Source organism: Scyliorhinus canicula, chromosome 2 (assembly GCF_902713615.1).
Source record: "Scyliorhinus canicula chromosome 2, sScyCan1.1, whole genome shotgun sequence".
In the NCBI taxonomy this organism is placed as follows: domain Eukaryota; kingdom Metazoa; phylum Chordata; class Chondrichthyes; order Carcharhiniformes; family Scyliorhinidae; genus Scyliorhinus; species Scyliorhinus canicula.
The window spans coordinates 181,596,480-181,616,798 of NC_052147.1; the positions used below are offsets into that span (position 1 = coordinate 181,596,480).

The window sequence follows — 20,319 nt, forward strand, 5'->3', positions numbered from 1 at the left end:
CTGAGTTTAGGAGGAACTTCTTCACCCAAAGGGTTGTGAATCTATGGAATTCCTTGCCCAGTGAAGCAGTTGAGGCTCCTTCATTAAATGTATTTAAGATAAAGATAGATAGTTTTTTGAAGAATAAAGAGATTAAGGGTTATGGTGTTCGGGCCAGAAAGTGGAGCTGAGTCCACAAAAGATCAGCCATGATCTCATTGAATGGCGGAGCAGGCTCGAGGGGCCAGATGGCCTACTTCTGCTCCTAGTCCTTATCTCTGCTGTTATTGGGATGGCTATAGAAAACTCCCAACAAGGTGACTGCTCCCCCCCCCCCCCCACCTCTTTTACCACCCTCCCTACTCTTATTGAAATATCTATAACCAGGAGCCTCCAACAACCATGTCTGCCCCTCATCTATCCAAGTTTCCGTGATGGACACCACATCGTAGTCCCAAGTACCGATCCATGCCTTAAGTTCACCCACCTTTTTCCTGATGCTTCTTGCATTGAAGTATACACACTTCAACCTATCACTGTGCCTACAAGTACTCTCCTTTGTCAGTGCTACCTTCCCCACTACACACTTTGACATCCTGAACATTGGCTACATTACTTGCGAGACTACAAATCCGGTTCCCATTCCACTGCCAAACTAAACCCTCCCGAAGAGTACTAAAAAAACCTCCCTCCCAGGATATTGGTGCCCCTCTGGTTCAGATGAAAAATAAAAAAAAATGAAAATCGCTTATTGTCATGAGTAGGCTTCAATTAAGTTACTGTGAAAAGCCCCTAGTCGCCACATTCCGGCGCCTGTCCGGGGAGGCTGGTATGGGAATCGGACCGTGCTGCTGACCTGCTTGGTCTGCTTTAAAAGCCAATGATTTAGCCAAGTGAGCTAAACCAGCCCCGTCCTGCTTGTACAGGTCCCACCTTCCCCAGAATGCGCTCCAATTATCCAAATACCTGAAGCCCTCCCTCCTACACCATTCCTGCAGTCACGTGTTCAACTGCACTCTCCCTATTCCTAGCCTTGTTATTACGTGGCACCGGCAACAAACCAGAGATAACAACTCTGTCTGTCCTGGCTTTTAACTTCCAGCCTAACTCCCTGAACTCATTTATTACATCCACACCCCTTTTTCCTACCTATGTCGTTGGTCCCAATATGCACTACGACTTCTGGCTGCTCACGCTCCCCCTTCAGGATACTGAAGACATGATCCAAGACGTCATGGACCCTGGTATGGGACAATTGGGCGCGGCCGTTTGGACGCAGCCGTTTGGGCGCCATGGGACAATTGGGCGCAGCCAATTTGGCGCGGCCGTTTGGGCGCAGACGACAGAATTTCTTTTAGTTTTTGTGGCTAGTAAATTGTTGCAAGTAAATTGTTGCAAGATTCAGTATCATTCGAAGGAAGGAAGCAAGCTTAAAACTGTAAATTAAAAGATGAACTTTAAAAAGTTTTTAAACTAACTTTATTGTAAATTAAAAACCTTAAATTAGTTCATTTAGTTAAAAACCTTAAATTAGTTCATTTAGTTTAGTTCATTTGGTAATTATGAGCAAGGCTCCTCAAGTACTCGATAGCATCCATGTTTTCAAATTTAAGAACAGTTTCATGTATTCTTTTATCTTTATTGTAAATTAAAAAACTTAAATTAGTTCATTTAGTTAAAAACCTTAAATTAGTTCATTTAGTAATTATGAGCAAGGCTCCTCAAGTACTCGATAGCATCCATGTTTTCAAATTTAAGAACAGTTTCATGTATTCTTTTATCTGCATCTCTATACTTTTTTAGTTTTTGTGGCGGTTCATGGCCGGCTAGTAACCTTTCATAATATGCATCTCTACCTTTCTGTACTTTACGCAGGCCATCAATTAGTTTCCATATGGTGGGATGATGCATGCCAAGTTCGTATTTCAATCGACGGTGGGCTGCCTCCACATAATTGTTTATGCGGTCTTCCCCGTTTAATGTTCTCTGATAAAGGTTCCAAATCTCAGGGCGAAATAAAGGTGTTCGTCTACCATTTCCTCGTCTGTTCAGATGACCAACATATGTATCTTCAAACCAGTTGAGTAAATCTTGAAGTTCTTGCGGCAGTTGGGTCGCTAAAGCATCCAGATATTCATCGATTTTGTTCAAAGGTACAAAGGCAATGGCAATAATCATTTTAGCTTTTAACGCGAAATCTGGATCAGTGTTATACAAACTACGGAACCCCATACTAGCTAGATGTTTTTGCATATTTTGAGCTAAATGAAAAAAACATCCTTTTATTTGAACATCAGGGAATATGTCTTTCATAGCACTGTGCGCAGCTTGTTCATAATCACAGACGATTGAACTGGGTTTCAAGTTGGGTTTGATTTCTTTCAATAATGCGAACATTCTCGCATATGTGGTGCGTTGCTTGTTGGGCAAAAGAGCATAAACCATAGGAGTAACTTCTCCGTGTTTTTTTTACCATAATTACATAAATCTGAGAAAAGAGGCTGGGAGCAATACTGAATGTGCCATCTGCAAACCACATATCAGATGTCAATAAGTGCTGTAGCCAGCTCTGTCTTCCAAAGATTAATATCCGGTCGTGACCTGGTCCGCTATCACAAAGTAAAAAAATTTCTTCCACTCCTGGTTGAGGGACATATATCCTGTAGCATTCTGGCACAATCAATTGTTGTAAATCACTTGGATTGGTGGGGGCGTTCAATACATAATTACGCTTTCTGCTTATCATTCTCCTCAAAGCAGATATATTAGGAATGGCTGGTAGACTAGCTTGGGATGTCTGTCAAACATTCATTAACAACTACAGTCGGTGCCTCAAGGGTTTCCTGTGCTCTCTTTTTTATTTTAGTTTTCACGAGTGCAACCTCTACTTGTGCAGCAGAAGCATCATGCGAATGGCTGTTCAGCTGCCTCACGTTTGCAGCTTTAGTATGGAGCCGTGCTTTGCACCGGTTGTTTTGCTCACAACGCCAAAATTTCACTTCGCTGTCACCTTTGCTTGGTTTGTCAAAGACGTAAAGGAATCCGTTATGAACAAACTTTTCTTTACCACGTTTCGTTGATACTTCCTCAGCCATCATATGGGTATGCAAATTGGTTTAGTTAAAAATATATAACAAAATGGTGATAGAACGAAACACTTGTGACAGCGGACCCGCACCAGCAGCCAACTCAACTGAGGCTAATTTACAAATAAAGAAATGTTATTATGGCCAGAACAGCCGGCGCCAAAACGGCCGCGCCCAAACGTACCTAACCCCATGGACCCTGGCACCCGGGAGGCAACAAACCATCCGAGAGTCCCACCTGTCTATACCTCTAACTATTGAGTCCCCTATAACTAGTGCTCTCCTAATCTCCCCCCTTCCCTTGAGCCCCAGAGCCGGACCTCGTGCCAGAGACCCGGTCACTGCAGCCTACCCGTGCTGGGTAATCCCCCCCAACAGTATCCAAAGTGGGATACTTACTGTTGAGAGGAACGACCACAGGGGATCCCTGTACTGACTGCTTCCTCCTCTTCCCACCTCTAACTGTTACCCAGCTATCTTTGTTCTCAGGTGTAACTATGTCCCTGTAGCTTCCCGAATGATCCTCAGTTCACCCAGCTCCAGTTCCCTAACACAGTCTGTGAGGAGCTGGAGTGGCTGCACTTCCCGCAGGTGAAGTCAGCAAGGACACCGGTGGTCTCCCTTACCTGCTCACAGCACTGAGTCTTTTTTTTTAAGGTTAGAGGAGGGAGGAAGGGTGGGAGACACTACACGTGTAGTGTCTCGGGTTTCCTCACCATTCAAATTTATTGGGTAATACAAACCTTCCCAGGTCTCCCCACGGCCAACTTCGTGGGTTTCCTCTGGTTTCCTCCCACAAGTCCTGAAAAACGTACTGTTAGGTATTTTGGACATTCTGAATTCTCCCTCTGTGTACCCGAACAGGCGCTGGAATGTGCTGACTAGGGGCCTTTCACAGTAACTTCATTGCAGGGTGAATGTAAGCCTACTTGTGACAATAAAGATTATTAAAATTATTAAGTTTTCAACAAATTACTGGAAGTTACTGGGGCAATATCAAAGCTTGAAAATAAAATCTTGTGTTGTTAGTTACTTAAAAGAATGCCAGCAGGATAAATAATCCCTTAAATCAAAATGGGGTCAGCCAAAATTTTAATTATGGATAAACAGGGTTTTAATCATAAACCTGCGAAACAGATGCCTCATAATATCTATTCTGTCGGTTAATGCTTTCTCAAGAATATTTATTCTAATCTTGCCAATATTTATTTCAGGAAAAACTTGAAAGTATTAATATTTCTGAGGAAGTATTGTTTTAATTTGATAGACAATGTTTTTGTCACTGAATCATTTGTATTCCTTTGGAACCTTTACTTACAAACATTTACAGTAATGAAACATGAAGATTCTTCTGCTTAGTGGACCTTAAGAGGCAGGGAAAAGAATATGTCAGTATGAAATGAAACAATATTTTTTTTTTAAATCAAGATAAACTAAATATAGGTTAATGAAAATATAATAAATAGAAAAATGTTGAATAAATAATCATTCTAGCTCAGACAGCATTGGGTTCATACTTATGTAACCCGTATCAGAGAATCTGAACTTTTATATTTATTGGCCACGATACCAATATTGGACTTGTTTTAACAAATACTAGTAAACAAATATGAACCATTGTTGATTCACTGCTACACCTTTACACAATTGGAACAGTAGACTGTTCAAAGGAGCAAGTAATTTCTATTTGAAAAACATTTGGACAAAATTCTATTACTGACCACATTAATATCACATTTTACAGGGATGCTTCCAACAGGTTACTTACAGAACAGGACAGTTCTAATTTCCTTACATGTTTCGAAAGTTGTATATTTTCCAGTGTTTATGGACCAGGTACATGACCAATTCCCACTATTCGTATCGTTCAGGACTCCATGGCAATTTTATATCAATTAGAAGGCCGTACAGAACCTTAAAACAAGTTGTGCTGAGATTATCTTGCCTTTTTAAAAAATAAATAGGCATATAACTCAGTGCATTATATCAAGTTCCAGAGTCAGACCTTAGGCCCTAAACAGAACACTGGCAAACCTTTTTGTTTTGCTAAGGCCTATTATTTTCTAAGACTACATCAAAAAATTCCAAGTCTAAAACACCAGAGTAATTACTTGCCAAAAATACAACACTTTTACAAATGTCACTCAAACTTTAGTTTAGTTTTGGTAATTCAGAACAAAATTACAGTTTGACATGGGAGAACTATACCATGCTGTCTAGGTTCTCTTTGGAGGGCTTTTCTTTTCCATTGTTTGGGTCCTCTGTGGGCATATAGTTGCTCTGGTATTCCTGAAGGATTGTTACAATATCATGGTGACCAAAATGAATTGCCTCATCCACTGGTGTGTTGCCCCACCTAAAATCATTAAAAAGCAGCAAATTACATAACCAGTTAAAAAAACAGGAATATAAGGGCAAAAGAAATTGAGTATTATTGAAAAAAAAAGACTTTTCTGTCGAAGCTTTTCGTCTTGCACTGATTAGGACAGTTCACAAGGATATCAAATGTGAAGGGAACAACACTTGCCAACCAATCAGGACTCTTTTCTCATATTAGTATAAATTGTTGTTCCCTTTATAGTTAGCATAGAACATAGAACATAGAACACTACAGCGCAGTACGGGCCCTTCGGCCCTCGATGTTGCGCCGACCTGTGAAACCATCTGAAGCCTATCTGACCTACACTATTCCATTTTCATCCATATGTCTATCCAGTGACCACTTAAATGCCCTTAAAGTTGGCGAGTCTACTACTATTGCAGGCAGGGCGTTCCACACCCCTACTACTCTCTGAGTAAAGAAACTGCCTCTGACATCTGTCCTATATCTCTCACCCCTCAATTTAAAGCTATGTCCCCTCGTGTTGGTCATCACCATCCGAGGAAAAAGACTCTCACTGTCCACCCTATCTAACCCTCTGACTATCTTATATGTCTCTATTAAGTCACCTCTCAGCCTTCTCCTCTCTAACGAAAACAACCTCAATTCCCTGAGCCTTTCCTCGTAAGACCTTCCCTCCATACCAGGCAACATCCTAGTAAATCTCCTCTGAACCCTTTCCAAAGCTTCCACATCCTTCCTATAATGTGGTGACCAGAACTGCACGCAGTACTCCAGGTGTGGCCGCACCAGAGTTATGTACAGCATTTTTGTGAATTGCCCTGATGAGGGCGGCACAATAGCACAGTGGTTAGCATTGTCGCTTCACAGCGCCAGGGTCCCAGGTTCGATTCCTGGCTTGGGTCACTGTCTGTGCGGAGTCTGCACGTTCTCCTCGTGTCTGCATGGGTTTCCTCCGGGTGCTCCGGTTTCCTCCCACAATCCAAAGACATGCAGGTTAGGTGGATTGGCTATGCTAAATTTCCCTTAGTGTCCAAAGGGGTTGCGTGGGGTTACTGGGTTACGGGTATGGGATGGAGTTGTGGGCTTAAGGGGGTTGCTCTTTCCAAGGGCTGGTGCAGTCTCGATGGGCCAAATGGCCTTCTTCTGCACTGTAAATTCTATGTTCTATGAGTGTAAGATGAAAAGCTTCAACAAAATATGTCTCCATTTTCAGCAATACTCAGTTCTGTATCTCCAAACAACTATTAACATAAGAAATAGGAGGAGTAGGCTATTCAGCCTTTCGAGTTGGCTCTGCCATTCAATGACACTCAGTTGATCTTCTTAAATACTATTATCCTGAACTACTTTGATATACCTTGATGTTTTTAATATCTAAAAATCTATCAATCTCAGTCTTGAACATACTCAACAGGAATGAGCCTCAACAGCACTCTAGGACAGAAAGTCCAAAGATTCACTACCCTCAGTGTGAAATTCCTCCCAGCTCAGTCCAAAAAGATCTGCCCCTTATTCTGAGACTCTATCTCCTGGTTCTAAACGCCTCAGCCAAGGGAAACATCCTTCCTACCTTGTTTAGCCCTGTACACATAAAATACTCCTAGGCAGAATAATCTATCATTACAATAATTCCCTTTTTATTAGGATTTATGTTCCTGATTTACGTCATCCATTAAAGTTCACTTTTGAAAATTAATAGCATTTATCATCTGTCTTCGCATTTGACAACATCTAATGTTGAGCTGTAAGTCTCAAATTATTACAAGGATTCTGCTGCAAGTTGCCTTTAGATGCACTTAGAAAATAAACAAGAATAAAAACAATTAGATGCTTTGAAGAAAAGACGTGTTTTTTTTTCCTCCTCACCTCAGTCCCAAAAGGACCTTATCCTCAAACTATGACCCCACCATCGGGAACATTCTTTCTGAATCTACCTTGTCTAATCCTGTTAGAATTTTGTACCTTTTTAAGAGATCGCCTCTCACTCTTCTAAACTCCAATGAATATAATCCTAACTGATTTAGTCTCTCCTCATATGACAGCCCCGCCTTCCCAGAAATCAGCCTGGTAAACCTTCACTGCACTCCCTCCATAGCAAGAACATCCTTCCTCAGATAAGGACATCAAAACTGCACACAAGAATATAACCAACTTACCGGTCTTTGGGAAATGGATTTACTTTGCATGCTTCTAACAAAAAATGAACCACCTCCACGTGCCCTACAAATCAAAATGCAGCTGTTATGCTCTGAACCATATAACAAAGTGTTTTCCTTACTGTGTTAAAGAATCCGGCTACCGCTGCAAGTTAAATCTTACCTTCTGCAGCTGCTACATGCAGTGCTGTTCGTGAGTCATAGTCCCTCTGTTCCATGTCCATGGCGGACAAAGCAAATCTGGAACAAAAGGCGGGTAACTGTTTTTGACAATTCCTTATGAGGTTGAAGATAATTATGTTAAAACAGTCTTACTTTTCCATTTAGCTACAATTAGAATAATCGACATTTCTAATCTTAAGTTTTTTTGTTAGAAAACTGATTTATTTTCAACTGGAGGCACATCATTTAACAGGCTGTTAAAATCTGTGGAACTTAAATCATTTCTTATTTTTCAGGTTGGTTACATTTTCATGTGACTATTCATGAATAGAATTCTGGCTTTTCAATGTTTCCACTTGGTGGTTGGTGTGGATGGGCTAATAAAACCAAGTTGATATGAGTATCCTTGTGAGATAAAGATGATTTGCAAGCTTTTTTTTTGTGTGGCTACTTTAACAGTCTAATCAACCGAAAAGCAACACAGCGTAAGTAATTTTAAAAATATTTTATTTACAGAATCTTCTTTATAAAAACACACCACTTTGAATTGTCAGTCTATTAATTCAAACCCATAAACATTGCGAGGCAGTGCTGCAGTTTCGGAATTCTATCCCATTGACCAGAGAGGCAGATGTGCTATTGGCCACAAAGTAAAACACAAGTGGTCCCTCAGGTGGTATGTTGACTACCACTATTCTGAGACACATTCTGCACCAATCCGAAAGTATCCTTCATTTTTGGCATATTAAAATACAAGGAGAGTTTAAACTGCACAGCTACATTACCGTGTCTAAAATTATTTGGAAATACAATTGAATCAAAGAACTGCAGAAAAGTAGGCCTGTTTTTAAAATACTAAGTTTCAGGAAACTTAAGCTTATTTTAAAGTGAGATTTTAAAATTGTATACATCATCCACTTCTTCCTACAAGTTTATATGGCAGTGTTTGAGACAAGAGTGGCTTTGATCACAGGAAAGACCACAGTCCACATCAGTGGTATAAACAGCAAAGGAGTCACTAATCTCCTGTGTTAGAATCCAATTTACATAAGGCCAGTTGCAGTGTGTACTTGTTCAGTTCCTTTATAGTTAAGGGGCTGGTTTAGCACACTGAGCTAAATAGCTGGCTTGTAATGCAGAACCAGGCAGCAGCGCGGGTTCAATTCCCGCATTGGCCTCCCCAAGCAGGCGCCGGAATGTGGCGACTAGGGGCTTTTCACAGTAAATTTATTGAAGCCTACTTGTGACAATAAACGATTATTAAAGTTTGGTCTGGTGACTTTGAATTATATTCCTCCCTGATGTATTTCAAGTGCTCTGCCATTATTATGTTTTCTTGAGCATCTCAAAAACCACAATTAATTTAAGAATCACTGGACTACTAGTCTAACAAAGCCTCAAAGCAACTAAAATATCTATTAACAAAATGTCCACCAAATCTAAAAGTTGCAGTCCCTTTCTCTTACTGTTAGTATCAGCATATTTTGAAAATACAGCACAGCATAATCCTGCATTAAAAGATAAAAACGACAGTGCAGTTGGTCCAGAACTGGAAAGCCGATATTTGAGACCTACAGTGAATATTTTCTTTCATCGGTTCAGAGCCTTCTTTAAAAAAAGTTGAATATACCAATAAATCAAAGATTTTAACAAGTGACATTTAACTTGGAAAGAAAATACTGGCAACGACAGATTTTACAATGCTTTTACTACATTAATTGCTCATTAGACACAAACATATCCTCTTACAGTACTTAAGAAAATAGCTTTTGCATAAATACAATATCTATAATGGCATCCAAAATCACAGCTTAAATCTTCATTCATAATACGTGACCTCAATAGATAGACAGTACTGCAGCTATTTAGAGAATGTATTTATTGTTATGGCAAATGAAACTCAATGTCTCATCTAAATCCTTTTAATCTGCTAAAATCAATGGACTTAATGCAGTTCCGGTTCTGCTGCTGAGCAGTTACATCATTTAATGATTCGAAGATTAACATGGTTTTATAATAGCTCTTGGGTAATAATAATAACTGTCTGTCTATGCACATAGAGAAGAATGGGCATGAACAAAATCCACTAGCTATAATGGGCTTTCCATTGTCTGTGGTTTCCTGTCTATTACTGGTGGTGAAAACATCTAGGATCGGGGCCTGTATCAAATAGATAAAAAGCATACCATCGTCCAGATTATTCTATAAAAATATTAGCACACACAAGGTCCATGCACCATTTCTACTCGACTAAACACATGCAGACTGACTTGTGACCCAGATTTCTTTTTTTAAATATTTTTTTTTTTTAAATTTAGATTAGCCAATTATTTTTTCCAATTAAGGGGCAATTTAGCGTGGCCAATCCACCTACTCTGCACATTTTTGGGTTGTGGGGGCGAAACCCACGCAGACACGGGGAGAACGTGCAAACTCCACACGGACAGTGACCCAGAGCCGGGATCGAACCTGGGACCTCAGCGCCGTGAGGCGGTTGTGCTAACCACTAGGCCACCATGCTGCCCCTTGTGACCCAGATTTCTGAGAGGTCCTTACCTTCTAAGTGCAGACACATCTCCAGTATATGCAGCAAAAAGGAGGTTGATTACCGACTTCACCTAAAAAGGTTTAGGACACACAAAAGGCAGATCTGTTTGTATTTGCTTCCACAACTGGTTATATATATATATATATGACATAATTAAAAGCATTAAAAGACTATGGGGAATCCACTGTCGTTGGGTCAAAATTCTGGAACTTCCTCCCTAACAGCATTGTTGGTGTACCTACATCACATGGACTACAGCAGCTCAAAGTGGTAGCTCACCACGACCTTCTCAAGGGCATTAAATGGTGGCATAGCCAGTGACACCCACATCCCGTAAATATCTGTCAGTTTCTTCCAAATATATTGAGTAAGGATAAATGGAGCAATTTCAAGTTGGCAGGCTGTAGCTGTTGAAGTGCCACAAGCATCATTGCTGGGGCCACAGCTATTTATTGACATTAGTACCCAAACATGCTCAACTTATAGCCATCTTTCAGTAATAGCTATTGCATCATAGCCTTAAAGCTGAACTTTTCCACCTATTTTACCTTTTTTATTTCTCATGTTACTTTGACAATCTAGGAACATGCAAACAGGATAACATTTAGCCCTTCAAGACTGGTCTACCATTTAATGAAATCACGACCAATCTATATATCAACTTAATTTACTGCTGTCAATTCACCTCCCATCCTTTCAAAGTTTGTCTCAAGTTTAAAACCTTGGATTTGTGAATCTCACTCTCAAACCCAATATCAAGTTCAATCATATTATGATCACTATTTGCCCCTTAGTCAGATTAACTAATTCTATATTTTTACTCAACACTAAATCCAATACAACCAATCCTTTGTTGGTTTATGCAACAGGTGTTTATTGGCTTTATTACAAAAGCTTCTCCCAGTCGCTCTGAAAATTAAACTTCCCATAACTACATTATTTTTTGGATGTGTTTCCATAAGATGCATGGAGAATTCTTACCAGAATCTCATATCCTTTACTGTTCCTTAATTCTACCCATTCTATGTACATTGCTTGTTCAGTCTTGCTAAAATCCCTTCGTTGTACTGTGATAACTGTGCCTTTTGTCAATATTGCTACATTCTCTTCTTTCTCAACTTCCTTGTTCTTTTTAACAGATCCTACAACACGGAATATTTAGCATCCCATCTTGTTCAAGTTCAAGTTGTAGCCATCTCTCTGGAACAAATATTGCAGCATACCTGATTTATCCATCCAATTCACTTGTTTTTATTTCTTATGCTGCATGGATTTATATACAGAAGTCTCTTGGTTGTAACTGTCCCCATCCTGCCCATATATCATGCTGGTCTTTTTCCTCACATTTTGACTTGTTGTGGATCTCCCCCACTCTCACTCCCTAAATTAATGACTTAGCAGCCATTCTTTTGTGAAATACTACTGCATTATGACAAACCTAATAACTGTAAGAAACTAAATTAATTGGACAGTTTGAATAAAGTCAAGTACTCCAGTCATGATCTGATAGGTTTTTCCTTTTCCCTACCTGTATCTATTTACCTTCTGTACCTGGAGGAGAGAGTTGTATCTTTCCACTTCTGCTCTTAACACTATTTTCTAATGACTAATCCCCAAACTCTGGATAGCTCCTGCTAACAATTTAAGTTTTCTGCTATGCACTGGGCTGCGAAAACCAACCAGTTTTAAATGAATAAAGAAGCTCAATCAGGCTGTCAAGCAGATTTATGCCTATTAACTCTCACTGCTTGGGCAGCATGGTGACGCAGTGGTTAGCACTGCTGCCTATTGCGTTGAGGACCCAGGTTCAATCCCGGCCCTGGGTCACTGTGGAGAGTTTGGATATTCTCCCAGTGTCTGCGTTGATCTCACCCTCATAACCCAAACATGTGCAGGGTAGGTGAATTGGCCATGATAAATTGCCCCTTAATTGAAAAAAAATAATTAGGTATTCTAAATTTATTTTTTAAAAATTAACTCTCGCTGCTAAGATTTAAATATTTTAACCTTCCCGTTGTTCTCAATTATCTTCCCTGTCTCATTCTACTACTTTCATTATATTATTAATTCACTTTTATTTAAAAGAAAATATATGATATGCAAGTACTCCTGTTTTTTCTGAGTTCCTGACCACTTAGATGTCAAACCATATTAACCAAAATTATGCTCCAGTAAAACCATTCTGTAGGTGGAGACTCAGGAATGAAAACCTTCTGCAAGTACCAAATTGAGGAGACGCCTCACGACAAACACATCTTGGGAGTGCAGCTATACTTGAGCCAGTGTTAAAGCAATAGCATAAACTTTAACTGGACAATCAAACAGCATTGGAAACTATACATTTAAATAACACACCACACAGACTCAGTTTTAAGTCTGTTAAGAATTTCATGTGTATAATGATGGTCAGTTCAAATAAGAATATTGGAGGGAGGGAGGGACAAACATTTGCATAAATGACAACATTTACAACAATTGACAACAACTCGTGCTAACAAAGCTGGACTGGTTGCCTTGCCTCCACTCAGACTGAAAAATTAAGCAGAGGGGAATGAAGCCTCAATTTAAGTGGGATTTAATTGTCCACTTAAGGATCTCAATGGGCCCCAAGGGCAGGCAGGCTGCCTAATGCTTTAATAATTCACGATGTGGAGATGCCGGCGTTGGACTGGGGTGAGCACAGTAAGAAGTCTTACAACACCAGGTAAAGTCCAACATGTTTGTTTCAAACACTAGCTTTCGGAGCACTGCTCCTCCTTCCCGAGGAAGGAGCAGTGCTCCAAAAGATCATGTTAATAATTCACCGCAATATGGGGGACAGGTCAGCGGTGGGCGGAAAGGTAACAGGCTAGCAACCCACTTTATTTTGCATGCCCCCTTCCCCCTGCCACCTTCAAATAGGCCAGCAGGGGCAGCATAAAATTCACCCCTAGATTTGCTACCATGTAAAATAGCCAGACCACAACCTAATTTAGAACATAACATTTCTGATGAAAGGTTATTGACCTGAAACATTGTTTCTCTCTCCACAGCTGCTGCTCCCGAGCATTTCCAGCACTTGTAGCATTACCAACATTTCAAACCAATGAGTTAAAAAAAATTCAAATATAAATTTAGCGTACCCAATTATATTTTTCCAATTAAGGGGCAATTAAGGCCAATCCACCTACCCTGCATATTTCTTTGGGTTGTGGGGGAGTGAGACCCATGCAGACATTGAGAGAATGTGCAAACTCCACACGGCCAGTGACCTGGGGCCGGGATCAAACCCGGGTCCTTGGCGCCATGAGGCAGCAGTGCTGCCACCGAGTTTTAAAAAATTTAAATGGAATTACATAGCATCTAAAGGACAAAAAAGAAACCGTCTAACCCAATTGGTGTAGGTAGTGTCTATACTTCAAAGAGCCTCCTCTCACTAATAAGCTCTTCTTGCTCTGGCCCCCATGTTCCTCTATTCCCTTCTTCATCGTTTATGCGTAAAGTAACCTCTCAAATGTATCAATGCTATGTGCTTCAAACACTGCACCAAATTCTCATCTCTCAAAAGAAATTCCTCCCAAGTTCTTTGATCTTTTGATTGCTATTTAGTTTTTACTTCCCTATTTAGACTCAATCAAAATTTTCATGATGAATGCAAAATCTTGATTTTTAAAGCAAGCAGTCTTGTTTGAAGACAAGGAAGAAGGTGAAACACGGCAGGTGAACCAGCTTTTTGAAGATATTCAGCCAGAATTTGCAGGGGTTCTAAACAGAACCTAAATCTGTTTTGTAAAGCAAGTATTACTCCATACCTTGCTGATTTAAGATGGATTGAGAGCTGTATGTTTCTTTTCTTGTTGCTTACTGGGAATTGAGAAATAGTGTTAAGTGATAATTGTAAGCTGTTATTGGGGTTTTGGTCCGGTATCCTAACCACCACTGGGGTGTAGGTGTGGGGGGGGGGGGGGGGGGGGGGGGGGTTTAAACCTGGGTGTAGCAGTCGATTCAATTTTTGGACTAAAAGTACCTAATTTCAAGTTCCTAGGAGGAGAGCCACCTTTCGTGTGTCCACTTACATCCCCGCAGCCGGAAGCCACTTTCAAGGACACTTCTGCTGCTAACTTCCTCGGCCATTTACATCCATGCCCCTCTTCAACATTTCTGCTGTTGCTGCAGCCTCAAAAATTCAACCTCAGATGGGACATTCTAATCAATGATGGAGTCCCTTTAATTAGAAATATGTCCTTTGATAGACCAATGCGCCCTTTACAATTGGGCTGAGGAGCCCAAGGGTGAGATGCTAACTTGGTTGGTCCATTTCTTTACCTTTTGGGTTCCTGACCCACTAATGGCCGCACAGTTTGATCAGGGATTCAGTTGGGAAAATTCCTTCACTGGGTAAGAAAGGAGATTTACAAAGACTGTAAAAACTCACTTACTCTTCACGTCAACTTATTTGTGGACAGCTTCAATTTTCCACAATTATTATTTTGATTCACTTATATATTCTATAACTGTACTCAGCACTTTCTCTCCAAATTTTGGTGGACTTTAGTGTTTCTTTAATGTGACTGATTCCTTCCTATTCCTTCCGGTTACTATTTGTTGATTCATTTAAAAATTACTGCAGGAACAGAAATATCAGATATCGTTGGCACAATTTTATTATTCTCAAATATTTATTGCAATCATGGACCAAAAACATAATCAAATGAAGAACTACCTTGTACAAGCCTTTCCATTCCCTACTGATATAAATGACCACGGATTTCAAGCTCGAGGTTCGATGGAAGTTTCTTTTATCAATTTAAAATTTAAGATTTAAACTGCAGACTAAAGTTTAGAGAATCTTTCAAAATACATTGACAGCTGCCATTCTCCAAAACAGGTCAACTACTTTTGCCATTCTTCCAAACATTGATATCCCAGAAATGAAGGTGACTTGAACTATCCTTCCTTCGAAGGCCTCTTGCCTCGCCTCAATACATCTTCAAATAGCTTCAGCTCGAGACTGGCAAATCATCGAAACATTATATTGGGCAAAAGAACATCTGCGGAAGAATGTACAAGTTTACCACTGGACAAAAATTATATCAACATCAACTCATAGATCATCAAATTTACAGTGCAGAAGGCGGCCATTTGGCCCATTGAGTCTGCACCGGCCCTTGGAAAGAGCACCCCACTTAAGCCCATCCCTCCACCCTATCCCTATAACCCCGTAACCCCACGTAACCTTTTTTAAACACTAAGGGGAATTTAGCATGGCCATTCCACCTAATCTGCACATCTTTGGACTGTGGGAGGAAACTGGAGCACCTGGAGGAAACCCACACAGACACATGGAGAACGTGCAGACTCCGCACAGACAGTGATCCAAGGCAGGAATTGAATCTGGCATCCTGGAACTGTGAAGCAACTGTGCATGGCATCTGCTCACTTGTGTTTAACACACACCCAAGCGCTTCCTTGTTCTCTTTCAGAAGCAGAAAGATAGATAGATAGAACAGTACAGCACAGAACAGGTCCTTCGGCCCTCGATGTTGTGCCGAGCAATGATCACCCTACTCAAACCCACGTATCCACCCTATACCCGTAACCCAACAACTCCCCCCCTTAACCTTACTATTAGGACACTACGGGCAATTTAGCATGGCCAATCCACCTAACCCGCACATCTTTGGACTGTGGGAGGAAACCGGAGCACCCGGAGGAAACCCACGCACACACGGGGAGGACGTGCAGACTCCGCACAGACAGTGACCCAGCCAGGAATCGAACCTGGGATCCTGGAGCTGTGAAGCATTTATGCTAACCACCATGCTACCGTGCTGCCCCGGTGCTAACTGTGCTAACCACAACTCAAAAAATTACAATTCGATTACTTATGTTAATTTTCTCTATTGCTTCAAAGTCCAACTACTGACCAAAATAATTCCATCATATAAAAAAACACAAATAAACCATTCTTATCTAATCTCTCTCCCTTCCCACCCACCTGCAATTTAGATAGATCTCTGCACCACCCAAAATTCCTCAGAAGCTTGGCAAATAACATCCCTCAGTTCCAGTCAATGCTGCTTGGGTTTGTTGACCCGAGCCAAGTGGAGCATGGAAATAATTTTTTTTTTTTTTTAAATAAATTTAGATTACCCAATTATTTTTTCCAATTAAAGGGCAATTTAGCGTGTCCAATCCACCTACTCTGCACATTTTTGGGTTGTGAGGGCGAAACCCACGCAGACACGGGGAGAATGTGCAAACTCCACACGGACAGTGACCCAGAGCCGGGATCGAACCTGGGACCTCAGCGCCGTGAGGCAGTTGTGCTAACCACTAGGCCACCGTGCTGCCCCGCATGGAAATAATTAACCCATCCCTTCGTATCTACTTCAAATGTTTATTCTTCAATATCTGTTACCCCTTTACTTTCGCTTAAATTATCAGGACCTCTCTATATGGAGAACTAGGTCCATAAATCCATATTTGACATCCCCAGCAGTAGTCCATTGCATTCCCTATGACAACTGCTAATGTTTTTATGCTAAGTTTGCAATGTGTTTCAATTTATACCAGTCACAATTACCGTTGACTATCATCAACACGGTTACAATTTATTGGCGCATTAAGGCTGCTCTTGCTACAGAGTTGACACCAGCCATACAGACTCTTAAAAATGACAGTACAAAGCTGGTTGACAGGTATTTATTTGATTGAAATATTGAAAAGGGCGTTTATTTACATTCAAAAGGTGCCTACCGCTCCATTCGCCGACCACACTTTAGCAAATCCAACCACAGTACTCCTAATTCCGGCTTACAAACAACACAAGCATGCTGAACAAAGAACAAAGAAAAGTACAGCACAGGAACAGGCCCTTCCGCCCTCCAAGCCCGTGCCGGCAATGCTGGCCGTCTAAACTAAAATCTTCTACACTTCCTGGGTCCGTATCCCTCTATTCCCATCCTATTCATGTATTTGTCAAGATGCCCCTTAAATGTCACTATCGTCCCTGCTTCCACCACCTCCTCCGGCAGCAAGTTCCAGGCACCCACTACCCTCAGTGTAAAAAAACTTGCCTCGTACACCCTCTAAACCTTGCCCCTCGCACCTTAAACCTATGCCCCCTAGTAATTGACCCCTCTACCCTGGGTAAAAGCCTCTGATTATCCACTCTGTCTATGCCCCTCATAATTTTGTAGACCTCTATCAGGTCGCCCTCAACCTCCGTCGTTCCAGTGAGAACAAACCGAGTTATTCAACCAATCCTCATAGCTAATGCCCTCCATACCAGGCAACATCCTGGTAAATCTCTTCTGCACCCTCTCTAAAGCCTCCATATCCTTCTGGTAGTGTGGTGACCAGAATTGAACACTATACTCCAAGTGTGGCCTAACTAAGGTTCTAACACTATACTCCAAGCGTGGCCTAACTAAGGTTCTAACACTATACTCCAAGTGTGGCCTAACTAAGGAGCCAGTCAAGAAAACTGTAGAGTGCTGGTCCGAGGCATCAGAGGATATCCTCCCCAACTGCTTGGAATCAGTGGACTGGTCCATATTCAAGGCCATGGTAGCTAACCTGGACAAGTACGCAACCACCGTCACAGATTTAATCAGTAAGTGCGTCGAGGACTGTGTACCAAAGACGACAATACGCATGTTCCCCAATCGGAAACCCTGGCTTAACCGAAAGGCTCACTCCCTGCAGAAGATCCGGCTGGAGCGCTGAAGTCCGACGATCCTGACCTTTGTTAGAAATCCAGGTACAACGCCATCAGGGATGCCAAAAGACAATGCCAGATCAAACTAGCAAGCATCCTATCCGGCTGCATTACAGCTTGGTATGCCAACTGCTCGCCCAAGATCGCAAGAAACTGAAGAGTGTGGTGAACTCAGCCCAACACATCACACAAACTTGCCACCCCCACATTGATTCTGTCTACACCTCCTGCTGTCTCAAGAAGGCAGACAGCATTGTCAGAGGCCCCTCATACCCAGGCTTTGCCCTCTTCCAACCCTTCCATCAGGCAGAAGATACAGAAGTCTGAAGACCCGCACATCCAGGCATAGGAACAGCTTCTTCCCTACAGCTACTAGACTCAATAACTCTCCCTCGGACTGATCTGTTCCCTGTAAGAACACTATTCATGACGCCCTATGCTGCTCTTGCTCATGTATGTGCTTTGTTTGGCCCTTGTTCCGCACTGTAACCAATCACTATTTGTCAATGTACTTTGTTGATTATTCTTTTTATCTACTGGTGTCCGTTCCCTTGACCGCAGAAAAATACTTCACTGTACTTCAGTATGTGATAATAAATCAATCAATTGAAAAACTGTTGGTTTATTATAGCAGTGGAAGCATTGGATGTTGCTTTATAGGCATAATTTTGAGACAATAATGACAAGATTTCATTAGATGTATGAGTATATGTAGTAATAGTTATAAAATATATCTATTCTCACAGAATCACCAGCTATTGCTGACAATAGCCCCATCAAAAGTAGCTCAGTGAGCTACTTCTGTCTCACTTAGTGCAAAGCTGTCATTAAGGGTTAGTTAATGAGTTTACTTCTTAGGCACTTAGACATATTGATGCAAACATGTCAGACACTTCATGTTTGCTTAACAAAAGTGCCTGGATGAAAAACAACTTGTTTCCAACTGACAGGCCCCCATTACAAAGCAGAACCCTGAATCAACACACGCATCCTTTTTTTCCCAATTACACATGTAGAAAAAAAATTAAACTAAGCTATAAGAAATCTGTTAAAAAGAATCATCTAAATATATATTAAAACTTGACTTGCCAACAGGAGCCTGAATATTGCATAGATGGATGCCTCATTTCACATGCTATAGACTGAGGATGGGTTGATTGCTCAATGATGGAGTTCCAATACCAGATTGCTTCAGCAGGCAGGGCTGAACAGCAGCAATACATTTATAAAATAGTATGCATTGTTGTATAATACCACTTCCAGCACTAGCATGTGATTTGGAATTTCAAATTAATTTTATATTTTTAAAGATGGACACGGTCGCTGGCTTTTTGTGGATTAGAACTACATCCCTGTCTCAAGAGGGAATCAAAGAACATTCCAGACGATATAAATTGATGACCTTCCCTGAAACCAATGGAGTATTATCTGATTTGAATGGGTCATTCTAAAACAAAGATACTGACTACCGCACCCCTCAACACAATGTGCAATCAACATCTTATTTGGAAAAGGACCTGAACGTGTGAAAAACCACATGGACAGCCATGTTTTCTTTTGTCGTGTTTAAAAGATCAGCGAGGAGCTGGGTGAAGACAGCTGCACCGAAGCCAGTCTACGAACCAGATTCAAAAAACTGTGAGTCATCAGGCAGCCAGAAAATGCAACCTGTTCCAATTTAATGTTCGTCTGAGAACCAACCTCTGAACTCATCGACTACAAGAAACCTCACCCTAGTGAATCCTTCACTTGCCAAAAGCCTCACTTTTTAAACAGTGGAAGCGTTGGATGCTGCTTTACAGGCACAATTTGAGACACTAATGACAAGATTTCATTAGATGCATGAGTATCTGTAGTAACAGTTATAAAATATATCTAGTCTCTCAGAATCACCAGCTATTGCTGGTTTAGCTCAGTGGGCAAGACAGCTGGTTTGTGATGCAAAACAAGGCCAGCAGCACGGGTCCAATTCCCGTACCAGCTGAGAATTTGGAATTCTCCCTCTGTGTACCCGAACAGGCGCTGGAATGTGGCAACCAGGAGCTTTTCACAGTAACTTCATTGCAGTGTTAATGTAAGCCTGCTTGTGACAATAAAGATTATTTATTTATTACTTTTAACTTTAAATTATTGAATCTATTCAAAAGATCAGAGGCCTGCCACGTGGGAGACCACAGAATGTGTATCAGAGACAGACAAATGTAATCTGGAAAAAGTGCACGGCTTTTATCTATATCTTTGTGCATGCACAAGTGGGATATTACACTTAATTCAAGGTAAATGTATAATAAATAACCATTATTTTTAATCTCTCAAACAGTTGGCTGATGAATTATTTTATT

General features: G+C 41.0%; 1 protein-coding gene and 1 long non-coding RNA gene across 5 annotated transcripts in view; one reads left to right on the top strand and one right to left on the bottom strand.

Annotated features, from left to right (window-relative positions):
* glsb (glutaminase b) overlaps positions 1-20,319 on the bottom strand; it is a 163,902-nt gene that overhangs the window by 7,077 nt on the left and 136,506 nt on the right. For 2 of the 4 annotated variants that reach the window (XM_038789137.1, XM_038789141.1), the window contains 5 exons: positions 10,284-10,345; positions 7,729-7,805; positions 7,566-7,629; positions 5,274-5,421; positions 4,302-4,429 (listed from right to left, as the gene is read on the bottom strand). In XM_038789137.1, coding sequence (XP_038645065.1) covers positions 4,421-4,429; positions 5,274-5,421; positions 7,566-7,629; positions 7,729-7,805; positions 10,284-10,345 — 360 coding nt within the window. In that variant the 3' untranslated portion in view covers positions 4,302-4,420. Of the gene's footprint in view, positions 1-4,301; positions 4,430-5,273; positions 5,422-7,565; positions 7,630-7,728; positions 7,806-10,283; positions 10,346-14,977; positions 15,306-20,319 lie in introns of those variants that run through there. The other 2 variants (XM_038789138.1, XM_038789140.1) reach the window with 2 other exon arrangements.
* On the top strand, positions 8,031-20,294 carry LOC119961802. Its single transcript, XR_005459745.1, has 2 exons — positions 8,031-8,212; positions 19,288-20,294. It is a non-coding gene; the product is annotated as an uncharacterized LOC119961802 (long non-coding RNA).